The sequence below is a fragment of the Paroedura picta genome, chromosome 12 (assembly GCF_049243985.1).
Source record: "Paroedura picta isolate Pp20150507F chromosome 12, Ppicta_v3.0, whole genome shotgun sequence".
Classification (NCBI taxonomy): Eukaryota; Metazoa; Chordata; class Lepidosauria; order Squamata; family Gekkonidae; genus Paroedura; species Paroedura picta.
In genome coordinates, this window is record NC_135380.1 from 3,808,276 (window position 1) to 3,833,725 (window position 25,450).

The window sequence follows — 25,450 nt, forward strand, 5'->3', positions numbered from 1 at the left end:
GTGGCTCAGTGGGAGAGCATCTGCTTGGTAGGCAGGAGGTCCCAGGTTCAATCCCCAGCATCTCCAGCTAAAAAGGACCAGACAGGAGATGATGTGAAAGATCTCTGCCTGTGACTCTAGAGCAGGGGTAGTCAAACTGCGGCCCTCCAGATGTCCATGGACTACAATTCCCAGGAGCCCCCTGCCAGCATTCGCTGGCAGGGGCTTCTGGGAATTGTGGTCCATGGACATCTGGAGGGCCGCAGTTTGACTACCCCTGCTCTAGAGAGCCACTGCCGGGGTGAGTTGTCCACCCAAATCCTGATACAGCCAGGGTCTAATTCAGCATCACATGAGATCCTTTTAACTGAGGCATTGGGGCTAATTCATGTTGGAATACTGAGATGGGGCAGGATGGATTTATAATACATCTGGATGGCTTTGAACGTTTGTTTTAGGCAGGCCTGAGCATGCAGTTGAGATCCTTCCACTGGAAGAGGCCTGGATTTGAACCCACGGCCTTCGGCATGTGACAGGCATGGTCTACCTCATGCCCTTCCCTTCTTTTCTCAAGCAGGAGAGGCATCCTTGTAGCTTGAAGGGTGGCAGCGGTGTGTGTGTGTGTGTGTGTGCGTGCGCATATGGGGAGAGGTCTCAAGAAGATAACCCTGAATTCTGCACCTTGAAAGTCTGAATTATGCAACCTATATTTATGGAAATGAAGGTGTTTGCATAAAACTCTGGTTTGCGTAATTTATTCTGCAAAATCTGGGCCGAGGGCCAAGCTGAGTCCTGAAATATTCCCAGCTGGGTTACATCTCCTTGTGCTTCTGTCTCCTTCCTGTCTGCAGGTGTGAGCCCCTGGGCGGGGCCAGAGGTGGAAGCCAAGGCCAAGGGCCAAAGAGTTTTTGGCTCCTAGCTTGCAGCCTTTGTGGGAGCCATGGGGGGGGGAGGGTGTGTGTGAAATCCTGCTCAGGATGCCACCTGTTCTTTCCGTTGGTTTGTTTGATTTCCTTTCTTTGTCTATTTAAATTGCATCTTGTTTGTTTAAATTGCTGCTTATCTAAATTATATTGAGGCCCTTTGGTAAGCTCGGGAAGAGCGGTGGGAGTAATAAATTGCCTTGACAAACTAATGCAAAATGCATCTTACACCTGAGAAACTGCAAGTCCCTGAACCTTGCCAACTCTGTCTAGCTCTTCTCCAGAACCTCACTTTTCGGTTTTTGGTTTTGGTTTTTTTGAGAGCACGTCTCTCTCTCTCTCTCTCTCTCTCTCTCTCTCTCTCTCCTGGTTAGAGGGTTTCCTCAAAAATCACTAGGTGCTCAGGGTGCTGTAGGGATGTGGGTTTTCCAAGGGGAGAAAAAAGCAACAAAGAATATTTTCCCCTGGAGAAAGTATGTCATGTTATAAATAGGTGCTGTCAATTTCATTTACTAAATAAATATGCTAAATCACACACAGTTCTAGCACAGTGTGTGATTTAGCAAGTTTATTTAGTAAATAAAACTGACATCATCTGGAGTGTCCAACCTCTAGGTCAGGGGTAGTCAAACTGCGGCCCTCCAGATGTCCATGGACTACAATTCCCAGGAGCATTCCCAGGAGCATTCGCTGGCAGGGGCTCCTGGGAATTGTAGTCCATGGAGATCTGGAGGGCCGCAGTTTGACTACCCCTGCTCTAGGTGGTGGCTGGAGGTCTGCTATTACAATTGCTCCACAGGCAGCGGATACGAGTTCCTCCGGATAAAATGGCTGCTCAGGAGGGCGGGCTCTTATGGCCGTAACCCACTGTAGCCCCTCCCCTCCTGAAACCCGCCCTCCATAGGTGCTTCCTCTCAATATCCAGGGATCTCCCTGCATGGAGCTGGCCACCCAAACAGCACCCCATGCTAATTTTATGTCTTAATAGCACTTGAAGTGAAATGTTTGATTGAGAAATAAATCAAGTGCGGTTTAAATGTTCTATCCAGGCAGATTCAGAGCTTGGTGCAGAAATTACTTTTATGGGATGCTTGTAAATTCCCAGTTAAATTTAAAGACAATTTACCATGTGCTTCCCTTACACAGTTTAAATTTAAGCTCATTTTAGCACACACACACCCCACCCCCACGATGGGTGGCAGACCCGGCTGACCACTCTGCTGTTTCAGAACAACTTAACTCTCATCCAGGGAGGTCAATGGGACCCCGAATAACCTGCCTCTGCTTATTAGTTCCATCCCAGATTGCCACTTCCGATCCCCCTTCCACCCACTGAGAGGAGCCGTATCAAAAAGAATTCCAGTCTCGGTTTAGATTGTATCGGCCCAGTTGATCAGGTTCAATCCCAACTGGATTTCCATCTCCGTTACTGCATATGCTGGCGGTATTATGATGTAGGTGCACAAACACACACAAACGCAAAATCCATAATTCTCCACATTCCTACAAATAGTCATTCGGAAAGCGCTCCTTGACAACTTCCAAACGGCCAAGCTGGCCAAATACAGTTTCCCTAATGGCATCCCTTTGTTGTTATTAATTTTATGAAACTTTGCAGCTTCAGACAAGGAACATTTCCCACCGAAGAAATAAAGCGCCGGGAACGTTCCTGTAGAAAACACTCTGCCCTGTGCATCTCCAGCTGCAGCCAATTTCTGCCCAGTGTCATCGCTGCAGCCAGTCGGTTAACGTGTGGGATTGGCATGCAGCAAATTTGCTGAAACCCCCCGTTACGGCAAGGGGGCCTATCAGATCAAGAGGCAATCGTAAGGGATCAGAAACGAAGGGTGTTGCAGTGTCGCAACCAACTCATGGCAATCCCATGCAGTTTTCAAGGCAAGAGATGGTGGGCCATTGTCTTTTTCTTCACTGCAGCCCCTCTCCCCCCATCTGCCTTGCTGGTCTCCCATTCAAGTCCTGACCAGGGCCAAACTTGCTTAGCTTCCAAGCGCTGAAGAGATCAGGTTAGTCTAATCTATTCTTGATTCCCTGGAATAAAATGGAAGCAGATCATCTATGTACCAGCTTCGAACAGTTTGGAGAAGCCATGGACAAGGAAAAAATAAATCCCACAACCCTCGGGAACAAATGATACAGCTCACTAATTTATACTAGGTTGTAGGGATGCCTTCTCCCTCCTGGCCACTGGTGGGGGAATGGGGGTGGGGTCCGGTTGCCAGATACAGGTTGGGAAACCCCTCAAGATTTGGGGATGAAGCCTGGGGAGGACAGGGACCTCAGTGGGGTAATATGCCCGAGAGCCCCCCCCCCTCCAAAGCACCCCATTTTTTCTCCAGGGAAACTGGTCCATGTAGTCTGGAGATGACCTGTAATTTTGGGAGATCTCCAGGTCTCACCTGGAGGCTGGCAACCCTAGGAAGTCCCATTATTTAAGCCGAAGCAGTTGAATAAAAGCCCACGTTCAAACCCCTGGCACCTCCAGCCTAGCACAGGAGATCTTTGGAAGCAAGATTGGAGTTCCGCTGCCAGTCAATGGAGACGGCTCTCACCTAATGGGCCAATGTTCTGACTCAAGGTAGGGCGCCTTCGTCATTAAGATGTGAAAAGGCTTTTCCACTTCCTTGAGAAAATGCACTCGCTGGAAGTCACCAAGGATAAATAACGGGAAATAATTAGCATTTTGGTTGTGCCCATGAATAAGTGCATTTAAAAAAGGCTTTCTTTGGGCGATGGCTGGGAGATAATAGAAATCTGTGTAACTCAAGCCAATTCCATCCATCAAGTGAACGCATTACTGAAAAAGACGCTGGGGCACAGAACGGACGGCGCAAAGCTATGTTCTGGTGTGCCAAGTGCATCCTTGCAAGAAGAAACGGGAAAGTTGACAAAAGTCCTCAAGAACCAACTTTGTAGCCTGGTTGCCTGGAAGAAAGTCTTCACTCACCATAGGTGAGCAGGCGTTTTAAAAGCTTGCCCTATTATCTGGTGGCATCTCGAAGTCCCAAGACGCCTTCACCATAGTCCATTTGACCCTCCAGCTCTGGCTGCCATTCTTAATTAACACCCATCTGCCATAAGCAGTCCTCAGGTTGCTTCACGTAAGCTACTTCTGCACATGCTGAAATCCTTCAGCAGAATCCACAGGGATTTGGTTGCGGATTCACCCGGAGAAACAGGAAACGCCAGCTCCCTGGAACTATGCAGCCACCCACTTTGCTCCCATCTCACTCAAGGGCCTGTTTTCTGGTGGACATCCCTGCACCAAATGGGGTGGAGGAGAGCACATGAACACATAATGAGCTGCCTTCAATCAAAGGAGGTATCATCTAAGGCTGGCAGATGCTCTCCAAGTTCTCAGGGAGAGGTCTTTCACCTCGCCTGCTGCCTTGACCTTAGCTGGAGGTGTTGGGGATTGAACCTGGGACCTTCTGCATGCCAAGCAGATCCTCTCCTGCTGAACTACAGCCCCTCACCGTATGTTATATGGCTCTGGATTGGGCCTAGCAGTGGCATAGGCCAGTCTGTCATGTGGAACGGGTGGCCAGCAGGCGTAATAAGCCAGGAGAAGAGAGCAGAGACATTTGGTTGCTCCATCAGTGAGGAAGGAGACCCAAGCTTTCTAATCCTGGGATCTGCTCATAAGCCCCCCTGAGCTGTGATCCAGTTGGAGTTTCTTGTCCAGGACAGGGAGGGGGAGAGGGCTGTCATCTCTCCCGCTTTCCCTTTCCTCACTTCTCCTTTCTTGGCTCCCCCCTTCTCTCCTCTCCCTCGGCTGAACCGTCTCTGCCTCCCTTTGCTTGCTGAAACCACCACGAGCGAAAGACCTCAGTTCACCTGCAAATCTTGCAGGGAGAGAAGCCTGCAGGACAAGCGAGGGCAGCGCACTTTCCCCACCGCTCTGGTTTCGTGTGGCTCCAGTCAAAGCGTCTGTCTCTTCCCCCTTAATGAGTTCGTCCCAGGTAGCTGCCACACAGCCCTCCACGGGGCGAGGGGACACGGGGACGGTGCATGCTGGTGGCTGTCAGTGGGGGAGGGCATGCGCTGGGGGACGCATAAGCCTCCATGGGCGCTCACAGAGGAGATCCAAAATATCCCCCGGTCCACTCACAGCCTCTGGGAAATCTGGGAGGGAGGGCAACGCTGCTCTGCACAATGCTTCTGAGCTGTGTGTCCTGATGTGGCCGAATTTACGGTCGACAGAGTTCATCATGCAGGGTGGTAGTTCAGAGGCTATGCTCAAGGGCAGGGGTAGTCAAACTGCGGCCCTCCAGATGTCCATGGACTACAATTCCCAGGAGCATTCGCTGGCAGGGGGCTCCTGGGAATTGTAGTCCATGGACATCTGGAGGGCCGCAGTTTGACTACCCCTGCTCAAGGGCATGGAACGAGCATGACACACGGAATCTCTAGTGATGCCAAACAGTGTGCCACTTTAGCAGCAAAGGAGCCCTAAGAGCACCTGCTCAGGTTGTAGCATTTTGGGGGGAGGGCTTCTGTTAGGGAAGTCAGAAGGGTCCCAGCTGGGCTAAAAGAATCCCCCTCCCTTCACACGCCGGCCATACGAGTGGCGGTGCAATAACGAGAAGAAGGAACTCTGTGCATGCTCAGAGGAGTTCTTGTTTGTTCAGATGCTTCAAGGATGTACCCCAGTAGCAGAAAGGTTGACTGGGGGAAAAGTTTCATCCAAAATCTTGTAGGGGATGGGGGGTTACAGTTGCTAGATCTAGGCTGGGAAACTCCTGGAGACGGGGGTGGAGTCTGGGGAGGACAAGGACCTCAGTGAGCTATAACACCGTGGAGCCAGAGTGGCCAAACTATGGCCCTCCAGATGTCCATGGACTACAATTACCGTGAACATCTGGAGAGCCACAATGTGGTCCCCCCTGCCATAAGGTCCACCCTCTGAAGCAGCCACTTTGGGCTGGCCTCTGTGTCTGGAGGTGAACCCCAATTCCACAGGAGCCCCAAGTCCCACCTGCAGGCTGGCATCCCTGCACCTCAGTGGGGAGCAATGCCTGAGAGCCCACCCTCTGAAGCACCCATTTTCTCCAGGGGAACGGCAGTCTGGAACTGAGCTGTAATTCTGGGGGATCCCACCGAAGCCGAACAACCGGGATCAACCAAAATGTCCCATAACAGCGAGTGTCTGCACCCCACATAATCAGGTAGGATCGTTCCACATACAATAGGGAGGAGGGGAAGAGGAAAGACGTTTCCGGATCCTGGCCAGCCAGCCATTTGAAGAGTCTTGGAACGAAATGCAGGAGGCACTGTGGACTTAACGAGATACGGAGGAGCCCAGTGCAAAGCAGGTTCCAAGATGCGCATGCCGAAGCATTCAGAGAAAGAGATATTTAAGGGGGGAAAGTGCTACTCCAAGGGCCGCACCAAGTCTCAGATCCTGTCGGTGTCCTAGCCAAAGGCCTTCAAGAAATCCTGGAACTGCACATTGCAAGGAGCAAGAGTTGGAAACCTGTTTACCAAATGCAGAGAAAGAGTCTCTCTCTGCCTTTTTACTGGAGACACTTGTGGAGCTGCTCACAGGGAACTTGAAGTAGCTTGGGCCTCCCGCAGGATTCAGGAATCCGAGTGCAGAGCCATCAAATCAGAGATCCTCTTGGGGGGGTGGGGAGACGGGGACAAGCCGCCAATGTGATATTTGTGCACCATCTCTTTGTTGAAACAGCAGGCTTAAGGGACACTTCAAACGGTTTAAGGGACTTCCGCGCCAAACAGAAACTTGAAAGGCTTTGGCTCAGGTGTCTTGTTGGAAGAACGTCGTTTGCCGAACTGGTGGCGTTTTTGGGCTGCCGGGAGATTTCCGCCCCGCGATCAGGAGGAGGAGGCTGCTTTCCGCATGGGTAGGGCACCCACATAAGTACGATGAGCATTTCTCAACAGCTTCCTTGGTAGAACGCTAGCCTTTAACGCTATGCCCAAACTGGAATCAATGGCGACTATTCAACAGGAGAAGAAGGGGGAAAAAAACCACACATGCCTGAAATCTCTACTGTCTTGTCTCCTCTCCTCTTTCAGGAAAGGAGAAATGCCAGTCATTTGAGCTGCAGGTCAAATTTCCAGCGGCAGAAGAGTGAGAAGGGAACAGAAAGAAAACACCCTCCACTTTCTCTTCTGCAAACCGAGCAGGTTTGATCTGGAACACGGATAGGAGAGGGAAAAGTCCCGGGAACGTCTCTGGGAGGCCGACTTCCCCACCGGCAAAGCTCGGATGAATCACAGGTTATCTGATCTTTTCTTCTTTTTTTTCCCAGGCCGTGCAAATTTAAAAATAAGCAGTGTAATAGACCCACCCAAGGTTGCCTCGGCACTTACCCTCCTTTCTCTCCCCAATGGCCTCGGCTTATGCCTTGATGCCTTTCAGACTACTTAGCAAGAAGCCGGAGTCCTCGGAGGGCGGGATCGCTTCCCGTGAAGGGTGGAAATGAGATTCTCTAGAGGCAAGGAAGCTGCAGCGGCTGCCAGCTGAAGCACAGATTCTGAAATTGTGGTCTACGGTCCACCAACCATCTAGAACAGGGGTAGTCAAACTGCGGCCCTCCAGATGTCCATGGACTACAATTCCCAGGAGCCCTTGCCAGCATTCGCTGGCGAATGCTGGCAAGGGCTCCTGGGAATTGTAGTCCATGGACATCTGGAGGGCCGCAGTTTGACTGCCCCTGATTTAGAAAGTGGTCGGGCCCAGGGAAATAAAGGAAATCCCTGCAGAGCAGAGGTCCACGTGAGAGCTTTGCAGCCTCCGGGTGGGGGGAGTCAGGTGACCCACACAGCACTGCCCCCCTCACCAATGGACACAGGAGGGCAGGCATAGCAAACGTCAAGAGTTCATATCTCAGTGATCCTTGAAACAGCACTGTGAGGTAGGCCAACACTGAATGCACAAAGCTGAATCAGATGATCAGGCCATCAAGGTCAGTGAGTCCATTAAGTCAGGAGGGGAAAGGCTGTGGACCCTCTCCAGAGCTCCTGGGGGCCAAGGACTCCCTGCCCAGCATGTCAGAGAGAAATGATGCAGGGCCTTTTACCCTGACCTCTGTTTTCTGCTTGCAGGGAAGCTCTGTTTTATGCAGGGATATCCCATGGGGCAAGTCCTGGCTTGCGTTCCGCAGTGCTACAGTCCGGGAAAATCTTGCCCGCCTCACCTGCTGCTTCCCAGAACTGGGCCACATGTGTGTGCTCCGAATTCTGTGTGGGTCATCTCAGGTGATTCAGCTCATGATCAAATCTGTCTGCCTGGAAGCACACAAGCATACACCCACCTACACACACACACAGACACACATGCACGTGCACCCTTTGCATCATTGAGAGGGACCGAATGGGGATGTTCACTGGAAAACAGTGGAAAACAATGCTCTCAACACAGAATCCAGTGGTTGAATTAGGTGACAGAGGAGGCATTTCTTTAAAGGAGAAAGCCACAAGCCACCGTAGACAGAGGGAGGCTTCACTCCCTCTAGCATGCCTGCAGTCTCCCCCGACTGGCCCTGGATCTCCCGTGATGTAGGCAGAGGAAGGGGGATTCTTCTCACACATCTGCCATCTGAGTTTCTTACAGCAGAGATGTCAAAGTGTGAGCCCAAGCACTATGTCAGGCTGTGGGGATGTATCGAGCACAACACTACAGCCATACCTTAAAGACTAAGGGGATGAACTTTCGTGAGTCACGACTCCCTTTGCCGATCTTCTTATCTGCAGAAGGGAGCGGAGACTCACGGAAGCTCCTCCCTTGCAACACATTTTGTTAGTCTTTAAGTGGCTACTGGATTCTTGCTCTTTTCTGCTGCTCCAGACAGACTAACATGGTTCAAAACTGTCTACCCAGATGGGCCAAGAAAGCTGAGGCTAGCCTTATCTTGTTGGATCTCAGAAGCTAAGCAGGGTTGGCCCTCATTAGCATGTGAATGGGAGGCCTGTTAAGGAAGTCTACGGTCATAATGCAGAGGTGGGCCACGGCAAACCCCCTCTGTTGGTTGCTTGACCTGGATAGCTCAGGCTAGCCTGATCTTCTCAGATATGAGGTGCTAAGTAGGGATGACCCTGGTTAGGACTTGGATGGGAGACCACCACTGAAGCAAATGCAGAGGCAGGCAATGGCAGACTACCTCTGAACATCTCTTGCCTTGTCCTGGATGACCCAGGCTGATCTAATCTCTTTAGATCTTGGAATCTAAGCACAGCCAGCCCAGGTTAGTACTTGAATGGAGGGACACCAAGTAAGTGCAGGATCGCTATGCAGAGGAGGACAACAGCAAACCACCCCTGTTCATCTCTTGCCTTAAAAACTCCACAGGGGCACCATAAATCATCGGCAACCTGACAGCACTTTCTACCAACAAGACTTTTTAACTATAAGAGACTGTCCATGGGACATTCAGCACACACAGTGGTTTGATCCAGTCCCAAGTTACAAGAACCAGTTCTTAGTCACCCAAGAGTTGGGGGCTATTTCAGACACCACAAACAAATTGAGCCTCCCTTCCCTTCCCTTCCCTTCCCTTCCCTTCCCATTCAAGGGTGGTTTTTCAACCAAGACTACAGGCAACCTGCAGCTGCAGGCAATGTGACATGCGCAGGGACTTACAGCCTCCACTGGTACTGGGTGGCTGGAGGGTTGGCATCTGAGATGCACGTCAGCTTGACGTCTTTCCGGTTGAGGTACCAGTTACCATCGAAACCATCGATCTTCACTTCCGGCTCATCTGCAAGAGGAAAGGCAGGATGGGAGAGCGTCATGAGGGGCGGGGAAGGGGGGGACCAGAGCAGGAAGGAAGTCCAACAGGCAGGTTGTGGAGAAAAAGGAGAAGGCAACCGGCCCAAGCAAGTGCAGAGGGGGTGAAGGAAAAGAGTGGAAGAGAGGTGGACTGAGAAAGCTGGACCATTGCTATTCAGTCTGGACTGCCTTGGTCCCTCGGGAAAGCCCTGCTGCATTCTGCCCAGTGGTCCATCTATGCCAGCATCCTGTTCCCTGCCACGGCCAAACAGATGCCCTGAGAGGCCCACAAGCTGGGCACAGGGGCCAGAGAATCCCCTCCCCTAGACAGACAGCAAGGTGTAATGGTTAGAGCATCAGATTAGGATCTGAGGAACATGGGTTTGATCCCCATTCTTCCATGGAAGTTTGCTGGCTGACCTGGGGCCAGTCATGGTCTCGCAACCTAATCTACCTCACCGGGTTAGTTTAAGGAAGCAGTGGAGAAGATGAAAATTATGTAGCCCACTTTGGTTACCCACTGGAGGGAAAGGCTCAGTAGGAATGAAGCCAAGATATAAATGCCCTGGAAGGCCCACACAAAGGTGTGGAGCCCAAGCCTGCCCTTGTTCTCCCCCCTCATTAACTGACCCACAGGCCTGATCCAGCAGGGCTCTTCTGATGTCCCTCATTTATCCAGCTCCCTGGGCCATTGGTACCGCCTCCAACCGCAGATAGATGATAATGTATCCAGTGAGTAAAGGTCTGCTTTTTGCCTGCCTCCGCCCCATGCATCATTTAATCATTTAATCTAAACCTGAGCCTCCAGGGAAGGCGGTATATAGATAGACAGACAGACAGACAGACAGAGATAGACAGACAGACAGACAGACAGACGATCAATCCCAACAGGGTCTTCCCCATGCCCCCCACTTACACAGCACATTGAGGGTCACGCTGTCGGTGAAACGATCCAGCTGGTAGTTCACCACACATGTCAGGGGCTGCCGATGGGCCTCCCGGCTGGGCAGCAGGCGGTACCGGCTGACCACCGTGACGGTGCCGTTGCTGTGGCGGATCTCCTGGAACTCGGCCTCCCCTTTCAGCTTGGTCTCCCAGGTCACCGTGCTGGGGGGCTTCCCGTTGGAGGAGATGCAAGTGGCCACCAAGACCTTCTCCATCACGCCGGCCCGGGCAACGAGGGGGCTGACGGTGGTCTCCATCCGGTTGGTAGGCTTGGCTGAGAAGACGACCATAAGAGAAGAACATCTTTGTAAGAAAGGGAAACTCTCTGGTTTAACTGTCAAATGATACGAGTCTTCCCTCTCCTCTGGAGCCGGGTCCCTAGCCCTTGCAATACGTTCTCAGAATTCAAGGATCCCTGGAAGTGATGTCAGCTGGCCATGCCTCTCGGCCATACCCCAGGAAGTGACATCACCGCCCGCCACAGGCAGACAATACTAACCTAGATGCCCCAATGGCTAGTTTCAGCCTAAGGCAGCTTTGTGTGTTCTGGGGCGGCTAAGTGGAAGAGCCTTTACTTCTCGAGCGGAAGAACCCCTGGTCTCTTCTGTTAGGACGACCAGGGAACAGGTGAGGTGGAAGAACTCCAACTCAGACCGTGGAGAGCGGCTGCCAGTCTGAGCGGACAATACTGACCTTGACAGACCAACAGTCTGACTCAGCATGAGGAAACTTCATGGGTGTTGACATACGCTTTCTTTAAAATTATCCCCTCGGGCAAATGCGTGGGAAGATGCAAACAGTTCTACCACGCCACATGACAAGTAGACATTTTGTGCCAAAATTCATTCAATTCCTCTCCTTTGCTGCCAACAATCACATTCCCTTCCACTTGTGGCCACTGACACCTTTCCATTATCAGCTCTCTACCCCCTGCCCCTCGATACCAATAAGCTCTTCCACCAGGAAAGGGAGGCTCGGATCCAGACGACACCCTTCTGTGAGCTCAGGAACTTCTGCCATTTGGATACAATCTTCTAACTTCTGTCATTTCATGGCAGACTGAAGTGCCCCCGATCCTGTTCCTGGGGTCCCCTTCTCCCGAGGAACAGGATTTTGCGGGGCATTAGGTGCTGCCACGGAAAGAGTGAGGCGGGAAAACCATCCTCCCGGGCGGAACTCTTTGCCCCTGTGGAAAAATCCACCTGGATCCAACCCACTGGGAAGAAGACGGATCTGGAGGCGGGCCCTGAGCTTGCACCTTCTTCCTCCCCAAAAAACGCTGCTCTCAGAGAAAGCCAAAGTGGTGCGTCGTTTCCGAAGCTTTGCCACACCCCTGGGAAAAGGGCCGGCGCTGCCGACCGAACTGTGATGACACAGAGACCGAAGAGGAGTGAAATCAGAGTGCCATTCACCCAAGATACCTCATTCTAGGTACCGTCTATGGCAGGGGTAGTCAACCTGTGGTCCTCCAGATGTTCATGAACTACAATTCCCATCAGCCCCTGCCAGCAAACGCTGGCAGGGGCTCCTGGGAATTGTAGTTTATGAACATCTGGAGGACCACAGGTTGATTACCCCTGGTCTATGGGACTGATTACCCAGTTACAAGTAGGCAAATAGCCACATGTTTAACGGAGGGAGTTCCTGCAGGTTCTGAAAAAGGATTTTTTCTTTGTCTTTGGGATCAGGAGGGTCAAGGGGCTTCCTGCCACACTGCAGGAATTCTCCAAATAATTCCCATGATTCCTGGTACAAAAGATCCCTTACGTGTGTTCTGAAGACCCCTGGCTTGATATCAGGGGGAAAAGCTGTTCAGTCAGAATAGTTCAGCAGTGGAATCGACTGCCTAAGGAAGTGGTGAACTCTCCCTTACTCAAGTCTTCAAGCAGTGGCTGGACAGCTACTTAACCTGGATGTTGGAGGCTGATCCTGCATTGAGCAGGGGGTTGGACTAGATGGCCTCTATGGCACCATGGACCCCTGGCTTTGGCCTGTCCCAACAGAAACCCTGGTTCCTTCTCACTTGCCAAACACCAACAAAGCTACCTCCCAAGAGAAGCAGAACCGAAGCCTTCCCCAAATGGGACCCCAACAGTCACCCAGAACCGCTTACCCAACACGGTGAGGTTGAGCTGATTCTCCCGGTTGCCGCTGGGGAAAGTCGCAAATTCGCAGATGTAGACCCCCTCGTCATCCATCTCCAGGCCCAGGAGGTGAATGGTCCCGTCCTTGGTGGAGGGGTTCTGGAAGAGCACCCGCTCTTTGTAGGGGGCCAAGATGGAGACCCCCATGTTGGGGTTGAAGATGGCCACGTTCTGCTTGGAGCCGTTGGTGGCCTTCTGCCACGTGACCTGCGTGATTTTCACATTGTTGGGGTTGGGGTTGGTGAAGCTGCAGTGCAGGATCACGTCGGTCCCGATGAAACCCGAGACCGTGTCGTTGACAAGCACCGTCTGAGCCCAGAGACCTGCAGGACGAACGGGAGGGGAAAGGGGAGAGAGAAAAGAAGAGGCAATTTAGCAATGGGAGAAGGCTCTTCTTGCCGGAACCCCACTGCACTGAGCGTCCTATTAATTCTCCCTGCTTGCCGCTTGGCAGTGGCAGCTTCCCGCAAGCCAAACTCATTGCGGCCCTGCAGATCCACACATTGAGGACAAATGGCGACCGGAGGGGGCTTTCCCTCCCCCAGCATTATGGCTGCTTTGAATGGTGGAAACCAGCCTTGCAAACAGGTCCACGAAGGTAGGCTGCAAACACCTGTAGTCTGTGTGCTGTGGGTCGTCAAGGCACTGCTGACTTATGGTGACCTTATAAAGCAGGGGGTAGTCAAACTGTGGCCCTCCAGATGCCCATGGAGTACAATTCCCATGAGCCCCTGCCAGCAAATGCCGATCTCTCCAGAACTTATTAGCTTGCAGGGTTGGAGTTGATTTTAATTTTAAAAAAATGATAAACATTTATAGGATACGACCATATATGTTCATGTCAATCTGCCCCTCCTTCCAAAATGGCCTGTAGTAGGAGGGAAGGGGAGGGGCCCGAGGTGGGCGTGTCCACAGCTCCGCTCCCCAACCACATTCTGTACAGTCGAGCCACTTCTGGGGTTTCTCAAAGCCTGAAGAATATTTCCGGGATTTTCTCAACAGTAAAAAAGATTAAGAAAGGCTGATGGAGACTCTGGTTAGAGACAGCTGCACCTTCCTTGCAGTGTCCTGATTAATAACTCATCACATATGCTGTGGAGGCGATCACATTTATTGTATTATACTTATTTATTTCATTAATTATATTTCTATACTGCTGTTCTCAGCATTTGCCGGCTCATGACAGTTCACAAACACATCATAAAAACATAAATACATGCAGAAGAAAGACCAATTTTGACTCCTGAATTAGTTCTTTCTGCGGTGGAACCATTGTGTTCAGAATTCCCCACTGTTCTGTTCCCCCTCGCCCCCCCCCTCATTTTCCAAATACCGTACAGATCACTGGCGCATACATAGTGGTCATTGTAGTTTTGACTGCTTTCATGTTTCTCTGTGGACTTTGACGTTACTGATGCCCATGCATGCCGTGATAAAATACTGGGGTGGGGAGGCATCCTGGGACCATATGTACAAGGGCACTGAGATTGCAAAAATGCTCTTTTGATGCGTATCGTTGCACCAACCTTTTCTCGTGCCATGTTCTACCCCTGTGCTGCAGCGCATTGTTGCAGCAGCAAAACATGGTACGATAAGGACCGGATACAACTGCACGATCACGGAGGAGAAAAGAAACCCTTTTTGCATGCCTCTCCCCATTGAAACTGGAATTCAGGAAGAAGAGAATGCCGGGCAGAGCAACAGAATGGGAGAAGAAAGGAAGGGGAAGAGGATTATTTCTATACGCGCTGCTGTTAGGCTGCAGAGTTGAATGGGTGAGCTAGCTCCACTGGGATGACAGGGGAGAGGAGGGGGTGAGGCCATCATTTGCAGGAGCAAAAAGCCACTCGGTTCTGTAATTGTCAAAGGATGGTGAACCTGCCGGTGCAAACTGACTGCTGGAAGCCAGAGAGTTTGAAGAAACCCAGCAGGCTGCGGCAATGCACCCCAGAGCATAGATGTGGGAACTGGTCAGATGTGGGTTGGGGATTTTTTTGCTTAGGTTACAAAACAACAATAATGGGAAAGGAAAAGCTCCCCCCCCCCTACTCTATTCACAAGAAGAAGAAAGAGCTGTTTTTTTATAGTCCTTAAAAAAAAAACTATTTGAAGGAGTCTCAAAGCGGCTTCCAATCGCCTTCCCTTCCTCTCCCAGCAACACACACCCTCTGAGGTAGGTCGGGCTGAGAGAGCTCTGAGAGAAACTGCTCTAACAGGACTGCGACTGGCCCAAGGTCCCATTGGAAGTGATGTAGCCATGTCACTGAAACGTTGTTTTGAGGGTAAGCCCCCTCCCCCTGCCTGGGCAGCTGTTTAATGGCAGAGGGGTGGGGTCTGGCATCAGGCCCGTCCAAGGGAGGGAGAGTCACATCTCCTGCTTGGAGCTCTTGAAGGAAACTGGGGGGAAGGGGAAGGGGAAGGGGTGAACGCATGAGTGAATAAACAAATACATCAGTGTTGTGGAGATTTCAACCCCACCCCAAGTTTCCAGTCCTGCTGGCCGCAAAGATTCATCTGCAAACTCCTGGCTGATCTCAGAAGCCAAAGGAGTCCCTGAGAATCATAGAATCCTGGAATTGGAAGGGGCCTCCTGAGTCATCTAGTCCAACCCCTGCACTAGGCAGGACACTCACAACCCTAACGGGTGAGTGTCCTGCACAGTGCAGGGGGTTGGACTAGATGACTCAGGAAGTCCCTTCCAACTCGATTCTATTATTCTAACCCTCTCCCTCATCCACTGTAACCTGCCACCCCTTGAGAGAAATTTCCTGCAGCAACCCTCTCCCCCCACTCCCAACTCGGTTGCTCTTTCCTATGGGGAGAAGGAGCGGAATTAAGGCAGCAAGTTTCAGGTTGTGAAACACCTGGAGGTTTTGAGGGTGGAGCCAGAGGAGGGTGGGGCTGGGAGAGGAGGGGCTTCAGTGGGGGGGGGCAATGGCACAGGGTCTATCTTCCAAAGGGGGCATTTTCTCCAGGGGAGCTGATCTCTATCTCTTGGAGATCAGTTGTAATACTGGGAGATCTCCAGCTGCCCCTTGAGAGGTTGGCAGCCCTACCTAAGCGGAATAGGCCATGCAGAGAAGCAACTAGGAACGGGCAAAATGATAGGATGCAAAACAATCCAATCGTCTGGCAAATGCATTTGAACGTGCAGAATTAGCGGCAGCTGCAGAACTGAGTAGTTTGTGGTATGAGGTCCAAATGGAGCAAGCTGTATGCAAATGCCCCCAAAATTTAACTCTGGGAGGCCCCACCAGCTCCAAAACTGGAGCTTTTGTTGTCGTCAGGCTGTGTAGATGAAAGGGCCTGGATGCCCGAGCCGAAGATGTTCAGAAATTATTGTCATTATTATAACATCTCAGGTGATGTTCTTCTTTTTTGCCAAGGGGGATAAGCCTCTTGCAAGATAATCAACATTTCAATTCAGCCTTAAAAAAAAAGAAAGAAAAGAAAAAGCCCCGAAAGAATCGCTACTGCAGCCTCTCTCCCCTAATCTGCGTGTTTCGAGATAACACTCCAATAATTATACAGCTGGTATTTATATTTAAAACAGAACGGGGTGGGAGCGAGAGAAAGGAAGGCAAAGTCGAGAACTGGAAAAGCAGGTCTTCCCAGAAACGAGAAACGTGGGGAGATGCGGAAGGACGGACAGAATAAGGAAAGGAGGCACCCAGCGAAAAAAGAGAACAAAGGCCTAGGGGAAGGAGGCAGGCAGGCAGGCAGGCAGGCAGGCAGGCAGGGAGGCAGGCAGGCAGGCGGCAGCTCCGCATCGACAAGTTGTCATCAGGAAATACAGGCAGGCAACGGCAACCGCGCTCGGATCCGCTCAGAGGACCACCCCCCTTCCCCCCTTCTTTCTCTCTCTGCCTTGTTTCCCAAGTAGCTGCCTTCTACGACAGCATCTGTGGAGGAGTCCCTTCCATGTACACCGACCTGTAGATGGTCATGGCTGTTTGAGAAAGCATCTCAACGTCTGCTCCAGGGGTAGTCAAACTGCGGCCCTCCAGATGTCCATGGACTACAATCCCCATGAGCGCCTGCCAGCGAATGCTGGCAGGCGCTCATGGGAATAGTAGTCCATGGACATCTGGAGGGCCACTGTTTGACTACCCCTGGTCTACTCAGTCTAGTGATGGGCCTGGGATCCAGGGTGGGAGCCACCCATACTTGCACGGTTGTGAGAGCACATTCACAGCATGCAACACAATTTGGGGTTGGCTGTCATGCGATCACAGTGATAGGAAACCCACATGGGCTCCACTGTGAGGTCTGTGGGAGGGGGCACGTTTTGGGTTCCACGCGCTAGAACAGGAAACATGGGTATCAACTGACTGAGTCATGTATACTGTTCGTAGACCGCCTTTCTCGCTTGGACTGAGGGCACATGACGCAGAGTGAGTCATTCCAGTGAATGAGGGATGCTCGGTCTTCTTGGTATTTGGGAAGCAGCAATGGGAGGCTTGCTGGGGTTCTGGCCAGGCTGGTGGGTCTCCTGAAGCACCTGGCTTTAGGCCACCATGTGATACAGAGTGTTGAATGGTATGGGCCAATGACCAGTTCCAACATGGCTTCTCTTACGTTCTTATGCCTGGGCAGTGGGGCTCTTGGTGCTTGGGTGGGACACAGTGGGAGTGTTTACGGATTTCTGGTCCTGCTGGTGGACCCACTGATGGCCCCTGGGTTTTGGCCGCTGCATGACACAGAGCGTTGGACTGGATGGACCACTGGTCTGATCCAACATGGCTTCTCCTATGTTCTCTGAAGTTGGGTCTCTCTATTGAGCACCCCTTGGAGGGCAAAGCCAAGTTTGCAGCACTGTCCTGGTTGTGAAGCTGCTACGTGTGATCTTTGCAGTTTCCTCAGGATCAAGGAACAGATAGAGACATAAATAATGAAAAGGCAAAGGGGGTCAGTGGTTGCAACCTGAGAGAACAGCTTGTTGGGTCAAGAGCTAGAAAAGCAAACAGCGGGGGAGCCAACTGGACTCTTGGGGCAAAGTCAGGATTGTCCACTCAGAGCAGCAGAAGCTCTCCAGGTCTCAGTTGGAGGTCCTTCACATCACCTACTATCTGACCCATTTAGCTGGAGACGATGGGGATTGAACTTGGGGCCTTCTGCATGCCAAGCAGATGTTCACACCTCCTGTTTCCAGGGATTGTCTAATGCTTCCTAATGAGATTTGAACACAGACCTCCCAAGCTGTAGCCCCTTCTTCCAGCCACTGCACAACATCAGCTGTCCTACACCACGTATAGAGCAGTAAGCATATGTGCACAAATGTGACACCTGCACAGCAACGCATGCACCCTTCCAAGCAAAAGCTTGCACACACTCCCCTGCTTCGAACCTCCTCAATGACCTCGCCTCACTCCGTTTCCAGAGGTACCCCCTGCAGCTGCCACGACCACCACCCCACGTCTCTGCACACCTGATCTCAAGATGCAAGCCCAGCAAAACTTTTACAGCACGCTCATGGCATCTGGTGCAGCGCTTCCACCAGAGCAGCTGCCTGCTTGCTGAACTAGCAGCTTCTGCCTTGGTCATAGAGCAGGCCCCCTGCAGCCACAGGCAGGCATCGGGCACAGAGCTCCTGGCATTGCAGAAGTGAGGAAGGGAGGGGTTGGGCAGAGGGTGGCACCGGCGGAAGTGAGGCTCCTGGGACAGGGTCCCTTTGACATGCACGCCCCCAACTCACCCTGACCATCAGACCCATGTGCCACTCATCCACTCATTTCAACCCCTCGGTGCCATTTTGGTGGATATTCCAGGTCCCAAGCAAGGGTACCAATGAGGATCGCCAGAACCTCGCATTACAAAGCAGCTTCATCTGGCCGTCAATCAAAGAAGCTGGAATGCAGGGGGGAAATTTCAAACCTGTGCTGACTTTTACACCAAGAAGAGCTGCAGTGGTTGACTCTCGCGTTGGAGAAACGTGCAGCCCTCATGCCTGCACACCTTAATGCAGGGGTAGTCAAACTGCGGCCCTCCAGATGTCCATGGACTACAATTCCCATGAGCCCCTGCCAGCATTCGCTGGCAGGGGCTCCTGGGAATTGTAGTCCATGGACATCTGGAGGGCCGCAGTTTGACTACCCCTGCCTTAATGGCTCGGTGCCATGTGGACTTATCCCCTGGGGCTAGTTTGACAGGCAGGGTACCAGAAAGGAGAACCACTGCAAGGTCACTTTGCAAAGTAGTCGCAATTAACCATCACACAACATGGGGAGAAGAAAACCCAGCAACCCTGTGCCGAAACCCAAATTCCACGCCAAGAAAAGAGCAGTTCTGTGAGTCATGCAGTGGCGAAACTTACATATTTTTGCCTATTTTCATAGTTTATTTTGGTCTTGGAGGGGAAGGAGCTGCAAAGGACCTTGTATCCCTCCTCCCACAAACACTGTGGCTATTATCCAGAGATTTCTACATCCCCAAGGATGCCCTTGACACAATACGGAGTTGTCCAAATATTCAGCTTCTGTTCTCAAAACCACATTCTTCACATTTTTCTGTGCTGCCGAGCAATGTCTGCCTGCTGGCATCCTGGGACGTTCTTTTTATTCTATCCTCTCCCCTTAAATTGAGCAGAAGGGCCTCTCCTCTCCTTCACAACAACCCTGTGAGGTAGGAAGGGAGGGAGAAAGTGACTGCCCTCCAAGCTCACCCAAAGAGCTTCACAGCAAAGTGGGGGTTCGAATCCAGGCATCTCAGCATGATAACCCCTAGACCTCACTGCTAGCAAAATCCAGGGGACTTGCAGAATGACAATTCCTGGAGCCAGGAAGCAGAAATTCAGTATTCCTGGTCTCTTCCAGGAGTTAGGAAATCCGGGAAAAAAGCATGCAAAGGAATGCAGAAACGTCTGCCACAGAAACACTCTGAAAGGAGAGAAGTCCCACAACTGTATGCATTTACTGAACGTCTACAGATGGCAGAATTTGGGCGTCTGGGGCGTGGACTTGAAATGGGTTCGACGCAGACTTCACACAGAGCTGGCCACGGGGCACGGAGGCCTTCCAGGGGCAGAACACGTCCCTGCCAGAAGCCCAGCCGCAGCACGGCAGCGGGATTTCCCGAGAGCCGACCCAGCGAACGCCTCCAGCCTGCCGCCGCTCCGCCCCCTCCACCTTGGCGAGGAGTGAGCTCCGTCTCCGGCCCTGCCCACACCTGCCAAAGGTGAGTGTGCGTTTGCCAAGCATCCTGGCTCCAGTGTTTATAGCTCCCCGAGCGTGTGGGGGCTTGCCAGCTAGCAGAGCCAGTCACGTACCAGCGGGCCCGAGAACGGCCTCCCCGCGCTTCATGTTTCCGCGCTCTCCCGGGCTTTGGGGAGACGGAGTTCTGCCAGGCTGAAGCGGCCCCTGTCCCGGGAATCCCTGCCAGGGAGGCAGGAAGGCCCTCAGCCCCTTGCTCTAAAGGGCCACAGAGAGGCTCTCGTATCCTGCGGGACCAGAGACGGGGCCAGCTCAGCCCAGCCCAGCCTTGCAGATGCATTCGAGGATATTTTCCAGCCCGCTCACTTTTATTGGCAGGAGAAAGTGCCATTAAGCCGGTCTCTTTATGGCAACTCATAGGATTCCGAGCCAAGAGATGAGCAGAAGTGCCTGACTCTGGGCTGGAACCTCTAGATCAGAGGTAGTCAGCCTGTGGTCCTCCAGATGTCCATGGACTACAATTCCCATGAGCCCCGGCCAGCGAATGCTGGCCGGGGCTCATGGGAATTGTAGTCCATGGACATCTGGCAGACCACAGGTTGACTACCCCTGCTCTAGATAACATGGCTGCTTGGGAGGGCGGACTCAAATTTTGCGAAGCTGCTGGGCAGAAAGTTGCACGCTGCTTCCAGAAGCCTCCAGCTCTTCTCAGTGTTTTTAAAAGAGCTTTTGGAAAGAACAAAAGCCGAAGGCCGGGCCTGAAGGGGACGGGCCATTTCGGCTCTTGCCCCGCCTCCAGCCCTGAGCAGCGAACGAGGCCCAGGCCGGCCCAGCCCGGGGCGGTCGAAGGAGGGAGCCATCCAGCTGCAGGAACAAGGGCCCCGCAAGCAGCTCAGCCCCGCCAAGCCGGCTTGCGGCAGGCCCGAGTCAAGCTCTTGCAGGCCCCCTTTTTGCAAACAGCACATTCCACCTGGGAAGGAGTCCGCAGGGTGGGGGGAAAAAAAGAGCGAGCTAGAGAGAGAGAGAGAGCAGAAGAATGCAACCACCACCCCGGAAATTAAGCTTCCACCCAAAGCGTTTACAAAAAATATGTGTGGGGCTCCAGATCGGATTAGGGGGCAATTAACACCCTGCCCTCCAAGATATGGAATGATTTTACCCACAGCAATTATGGCAGCCCCCCCCCCCCTTCCACTGACAAGCGGGAGCCTAAAGGGGGAAAGGTCCATAGGGTGAAGCGTGGGAGGCCCCAGAACGGAAAAGGAGCTCCGTCAGGTCAGACCAATAGTTCGTCTAGCCCAGCCTCTGGCCCAGCCCCTCCAGATTTATTTATTTATTTATTTATTTATTTATCATACTTATATACCGCCCTCCCCGGATGGCTCACAACAGGACCTAGAGGGCAATGCCTCCCTCTGGTAAGGGCCCTGCTGGATCAGACCACTGGTCCATCCAGTCCAGCATTCTGCTTCATGCAGCTGCCAACCAGTTCCTCCGCAGGTACATAAACCGGGAAGAGCGGCCCAGGCCTCCCCTCAAGGCTGCCTTCTGGTTCTGGGATCCAGAGGCTGACAGTGTCGGACAGGGTCACTTTGCATGCAAGAGGGTTAAGAGAATTCTCTCCCACTCGGCCTCCCTTCTAAGTTCCGGCCCTGCTTAGCTTCCAACTTAGGGCGACCCCAGCAAGGGAGAGGCTGAGAGGGTTGGCCATTGCTTTCCTCTGCAGAGCCTGCCTTGGCGTTTTCCCATCTCAGTTCTCACCCTGCTTCGTTCCCGAGATCTGACAAGAGACGGCTATAGCATACTGCAGGGGTAGTCATTCTGCGTCCTTCCAGATGTCCATGGACTACAATTCCCATGAGCGCCTGCCAGCATTCGCTGGCAGGCGCTCATGGGAATTGTAGTCCATGGACATCTGGAGGGCCGCAGTTTGACTACCCCTGGCGTACTGCCTCTTCTCCCTTGATGTGCGCAGCATCCTGGATCTACCTCTGGAAAGACTTCCCTGGCCGTGGGCCGGTTCGAATGGCGGCACAAGATGGAGGCCCAAACAGCCTCTGCTTCCCAGCACCTTCTCCTGGCCTCTGCCAGCTGCTTTCCTCCAACCCGGGGTGGGGAGGGGGTCAACCCGCCAGCCGAGCACTCCTTGAAATTAGCCGTGGGCATCAGAGCACGCCAGGCTGAGCTTTCCTCTCTCCAACATTCAGGACCAGAAAGCGGGCAGAGCGGTGGAGACGCTCCGGTGCCAGGCTGTCATTAGCAGAGACGTTGGCTTCCCTTCCTCCGGCTTTGCATTTGAAGTGGTTTGTGTGAAGAGACTGCACTGGAGGGACCGGCTTAGAGCCTGCAGCTCCAGCTCCCACATGGGCATGTTTGGAGAAGGGCCTGCCACTCTCCTACCCACCGTGATGGGCGAGAGGCACGCAGGGAGCCTTGGGGACGCTAGCTATGGCACAGCTCCCCAGTCGGACCTCAGAGAGCGATATTTCCCTGCATCGACATTCGGCCGGCGCCCTGAATCAGCAAAACTGATGCAATCCGGGTCATGTGCTCCAGTGCACACTTGCAGCCAAACCCGGCTTGCAGAACAGTCAGGCCTGGAACTTGGATGGTGCCAATCTCCCTCTGCTGGTCCTGTGATGTGCCTCTCAAGGGCACAGGGTGAGCGGTTTCCAGGCCCTGACGTCTCCCGAGGCTCCAGGGGGATCTAATCCGCCCACGTAATCCACAGCCTTCTGTCCACCTCACAGGTGGAGATAAACCGAGTCAGACTTGGGGTTTCCCTGGAGAAAGTTTGACCCTTGTGCTTCTCGGCTGCTGGTTCTGGCTCATTCCCCTTTGGGCTCCAATTCCAGGGCCTGGTGCATCCTTGCTTGCCATGGCCAGCTGTCTAGGCCTCGCTGTGGTCCACTAGCTTTCAGAAAGGCTGGCCAAGGACCAGGGAGACGGAGGAAGAAGGTAAAGAAGTGCTGGGGCTGCAGAGAATCACTGGGAAAAGAAGGCCCCATCCCTGTGAACACTGGGATACAACTATGCTCCCCTCCCCTCCCCAAATCATGAGGACTAGAAACTCTTCCCAAGTGAGCGTGGGAAGGGAAGAAGGCCAAATCACTCAGGAATGTAAATAATGCACTTGCCTTTGGCTTTCACAAAGAACCGTACGTGGATCGTTTCAGAAGACAAAACAACCTTGGAGATGTTTTGCAGGTTGTCCTGACATTCCTCAAGATAACAGACTAAGATTAGGGGTGTGCAAAAAAAAAAAAACCTCTTCTTTTTCCTATTCAGTTCAGGTCTATGGGACCAATACAAAAAAACACACGGTACTTCTGGGAAATCCTGGTTCTGAATTCCAGTACAGTATTTGGTTCTGGGATTTTTTAGCAACACCAATTTTTTCTGGGTCTAATAAACCCAATAAGAAGAATATTTTTTTAAGCCAGCCAAACCCTGAGGCTGGCTTGGCTTCTCCAGCAATGGGGTTTTAAACTCCGCTACTGGGAAAAGTTGGCCGCAAGATCCACGTGGGGTGAGGAGGTGTGTTCTGAACACAACAAACGCTATACAAATGCAGTGCATGAAAAGTCAGTCCGCAGCTTGCTCAGAGGCTTAGCTAGGGCAGCAGACCAGGCAGCTCTCATGTTGGGAAAGAAATAACCAGAGAGGCAACCAACAAGGCTAGTCTGGAGCTGATTAGACAGCATCAACTGGAGAGTTTCATCACCTGGTTTTTGCACAAGGGCTTTTGAGCCAGCAGGTGCGGTTGATCTGAATGACGGGGACCTGGAATTTCAAGCAACAGGGCCCTGAAAAGGCAGATCCTGTTTTCACCCCCCTCTCCCCCCCCCCACCCCCAAGCTGAGTGAATCCAGGGACAGCCGAAGGGTACAGAACTGGGAACCTGCAGGGGGCACACTGGCAAACGCAGCCTTTGCACAGGTCTTGCACGGACAGTCTTGCACTGCCTTGTCCTCCCAAGAAAGCATACCCAGAGAAAATCTATGCTGGGGGTGGGACATGCTGCCTCTCGCCCATCCGGCACTGCTGGTGCCTCGACAGTCGCTGCACCAAGGAGCCACAGATTGCTCCATTCCACAGAGCCGGTGCTCGAAACAGGTGCCTCGATTCCCCGAGCGCATCAAGAGCCAGCCTCTCTCCACTCTCCTCTCGGGAGCTTCAGGGCTCAAGAGCCTCACTTCCGAAGTGCCGCGGATCATCTCCAATCACTAGAAAGGGGAGATTTATGTTCTTGGCTGCCACGGCCAAGGAGCCAGTCAATACCTCTTTGTTCGCAGGGACCACGTGGACTTGGGAGCTCCTTGGCGCATCTTCCCACTGCCTCCGCCTGCTGCAGCTTTCCCCGGCCTCTTTCTCACTCTCTCCCAGATAACTCATCCTTTCTGGCAGCCCCCGAAGGCCCCGGAGAGGGTGCCGGAACAGCGCATCACATCACCACAGTGAGATGTGGCAAGAACACCTTTCCGAGGGACGTGTCATGGGGTGTGGAGACACATGCATGCAGAAACCGGGGGGGGGGGGGGCGGGAAACAGAAGGGAATGGAGCAAGCTGGCGTGGGCAATTTGCCTCTTGGATAATGACCCCAGAGGAATTATGTCTTTGCTACACCCCTGTGAACAAAGGGATGAGGCAGAGTTGGTTTTTCTACCCCACTTTTCACTGCCCAAAGGAGTCTCAAAAGCGGCTTACAATCGCCTTCCTCTCCCCACAACTGGCACCCTGTGAGGTAGGTGGGGTTCAGAGAGCTCTGAGAGGACTGCTTTGCAAGCACAGTTCTAACAGGACTGTGACTAGCCCAAGGTCACCCAGCAGGCTGCATGAGGAGGAGCAGGTTTGCCAGTTTAGGAGTTGCCGCTCTTTACCGCTACACTACACTGGCTATTTTAAAAAGTTTCCTGGAAAAAAATCAGCACGTTTTGGAAAATCTTACAAAACAATGTTTTAATCCACTTCAGGACTCATGCACTATCTGCTACGATTCTGCACTGTATGGCAAAAGAGTCGGTATGGGAGTGGTTTACTTGACCACTGAATAAGCCCCTCTGGGTCGAAAGACTTTTGGTCACTGGCCATAGCATACGGGGCCATTCATAGATTCAAATGGGTAGCCGTGTTGGTCTGAAGTAGCACAATAAAATCAGAGTCCAATAGCACCTTTAAGACCAGGGGTAGTCAAACTGTGGCCCTCCAGAATGCTGGCAGGGGCTCCTGGGAACTGTAGTCCATGGACATCTGGAGGGCCACAATTTGACTACCCCTGTTTAAGACCAACAAAGATCCCTGTATTGTAAGGAGATCATAGTCTGATGAAGAGTGCTTGCACTCGAAAGCTCATGCCTTGAATAAATCTTTCTTGGTCTTAAAGGTGCTACTGGACCCACATTTTATTGGGGCCATTCATGTTATTCCTTGGAGCTGTGCATGCTTTTATAGGTGGATTTATATTTTTAATGACATTTTTGCTTGTTGTTTTTAATCCTATCTACGTGCACTAGACAATAAATAATTGCATTTTATTCGGATTTTCAGCTTGCTCAACT

The 25,450-nt window shown here is 52.4% G+C and overlaps 1 protein-coding gene across 7 annotated transcripts in view; it reads right to left on the reverse strand.

Moving 5' to 3' along the window:
• Positions 1–25,450, reverse strand: part of NECTIN1 (nectin cell adhesion molecule 1) — a 171,108-nt gene that overhangs the window by 77,203 nt on the left and 68,455 nt on the right. For all 7 annotated transcript variants that reach the window (XM_077306980.1, XM_077306977.1, XM_077306981.1 and 4 more), the window contains exons 2-4: positions 12,713–13,066; positions 10,571–10,873; positions 9,526–9,643 (exon numbers count right to left, since the gene is read on the reverse strand). In XM_077306980.1, coding sequence (XP_077163095.1) covers positions 9,526–9,643; positions 10,571–10,873; positions 12,713–13,066 — 775 coding nt within the window. The remainder of the gene's footprint in view (positions 1–9,525; positions 9,644–10,570; positions 10,874–12,712; positions 13,067–25,450) is intronic.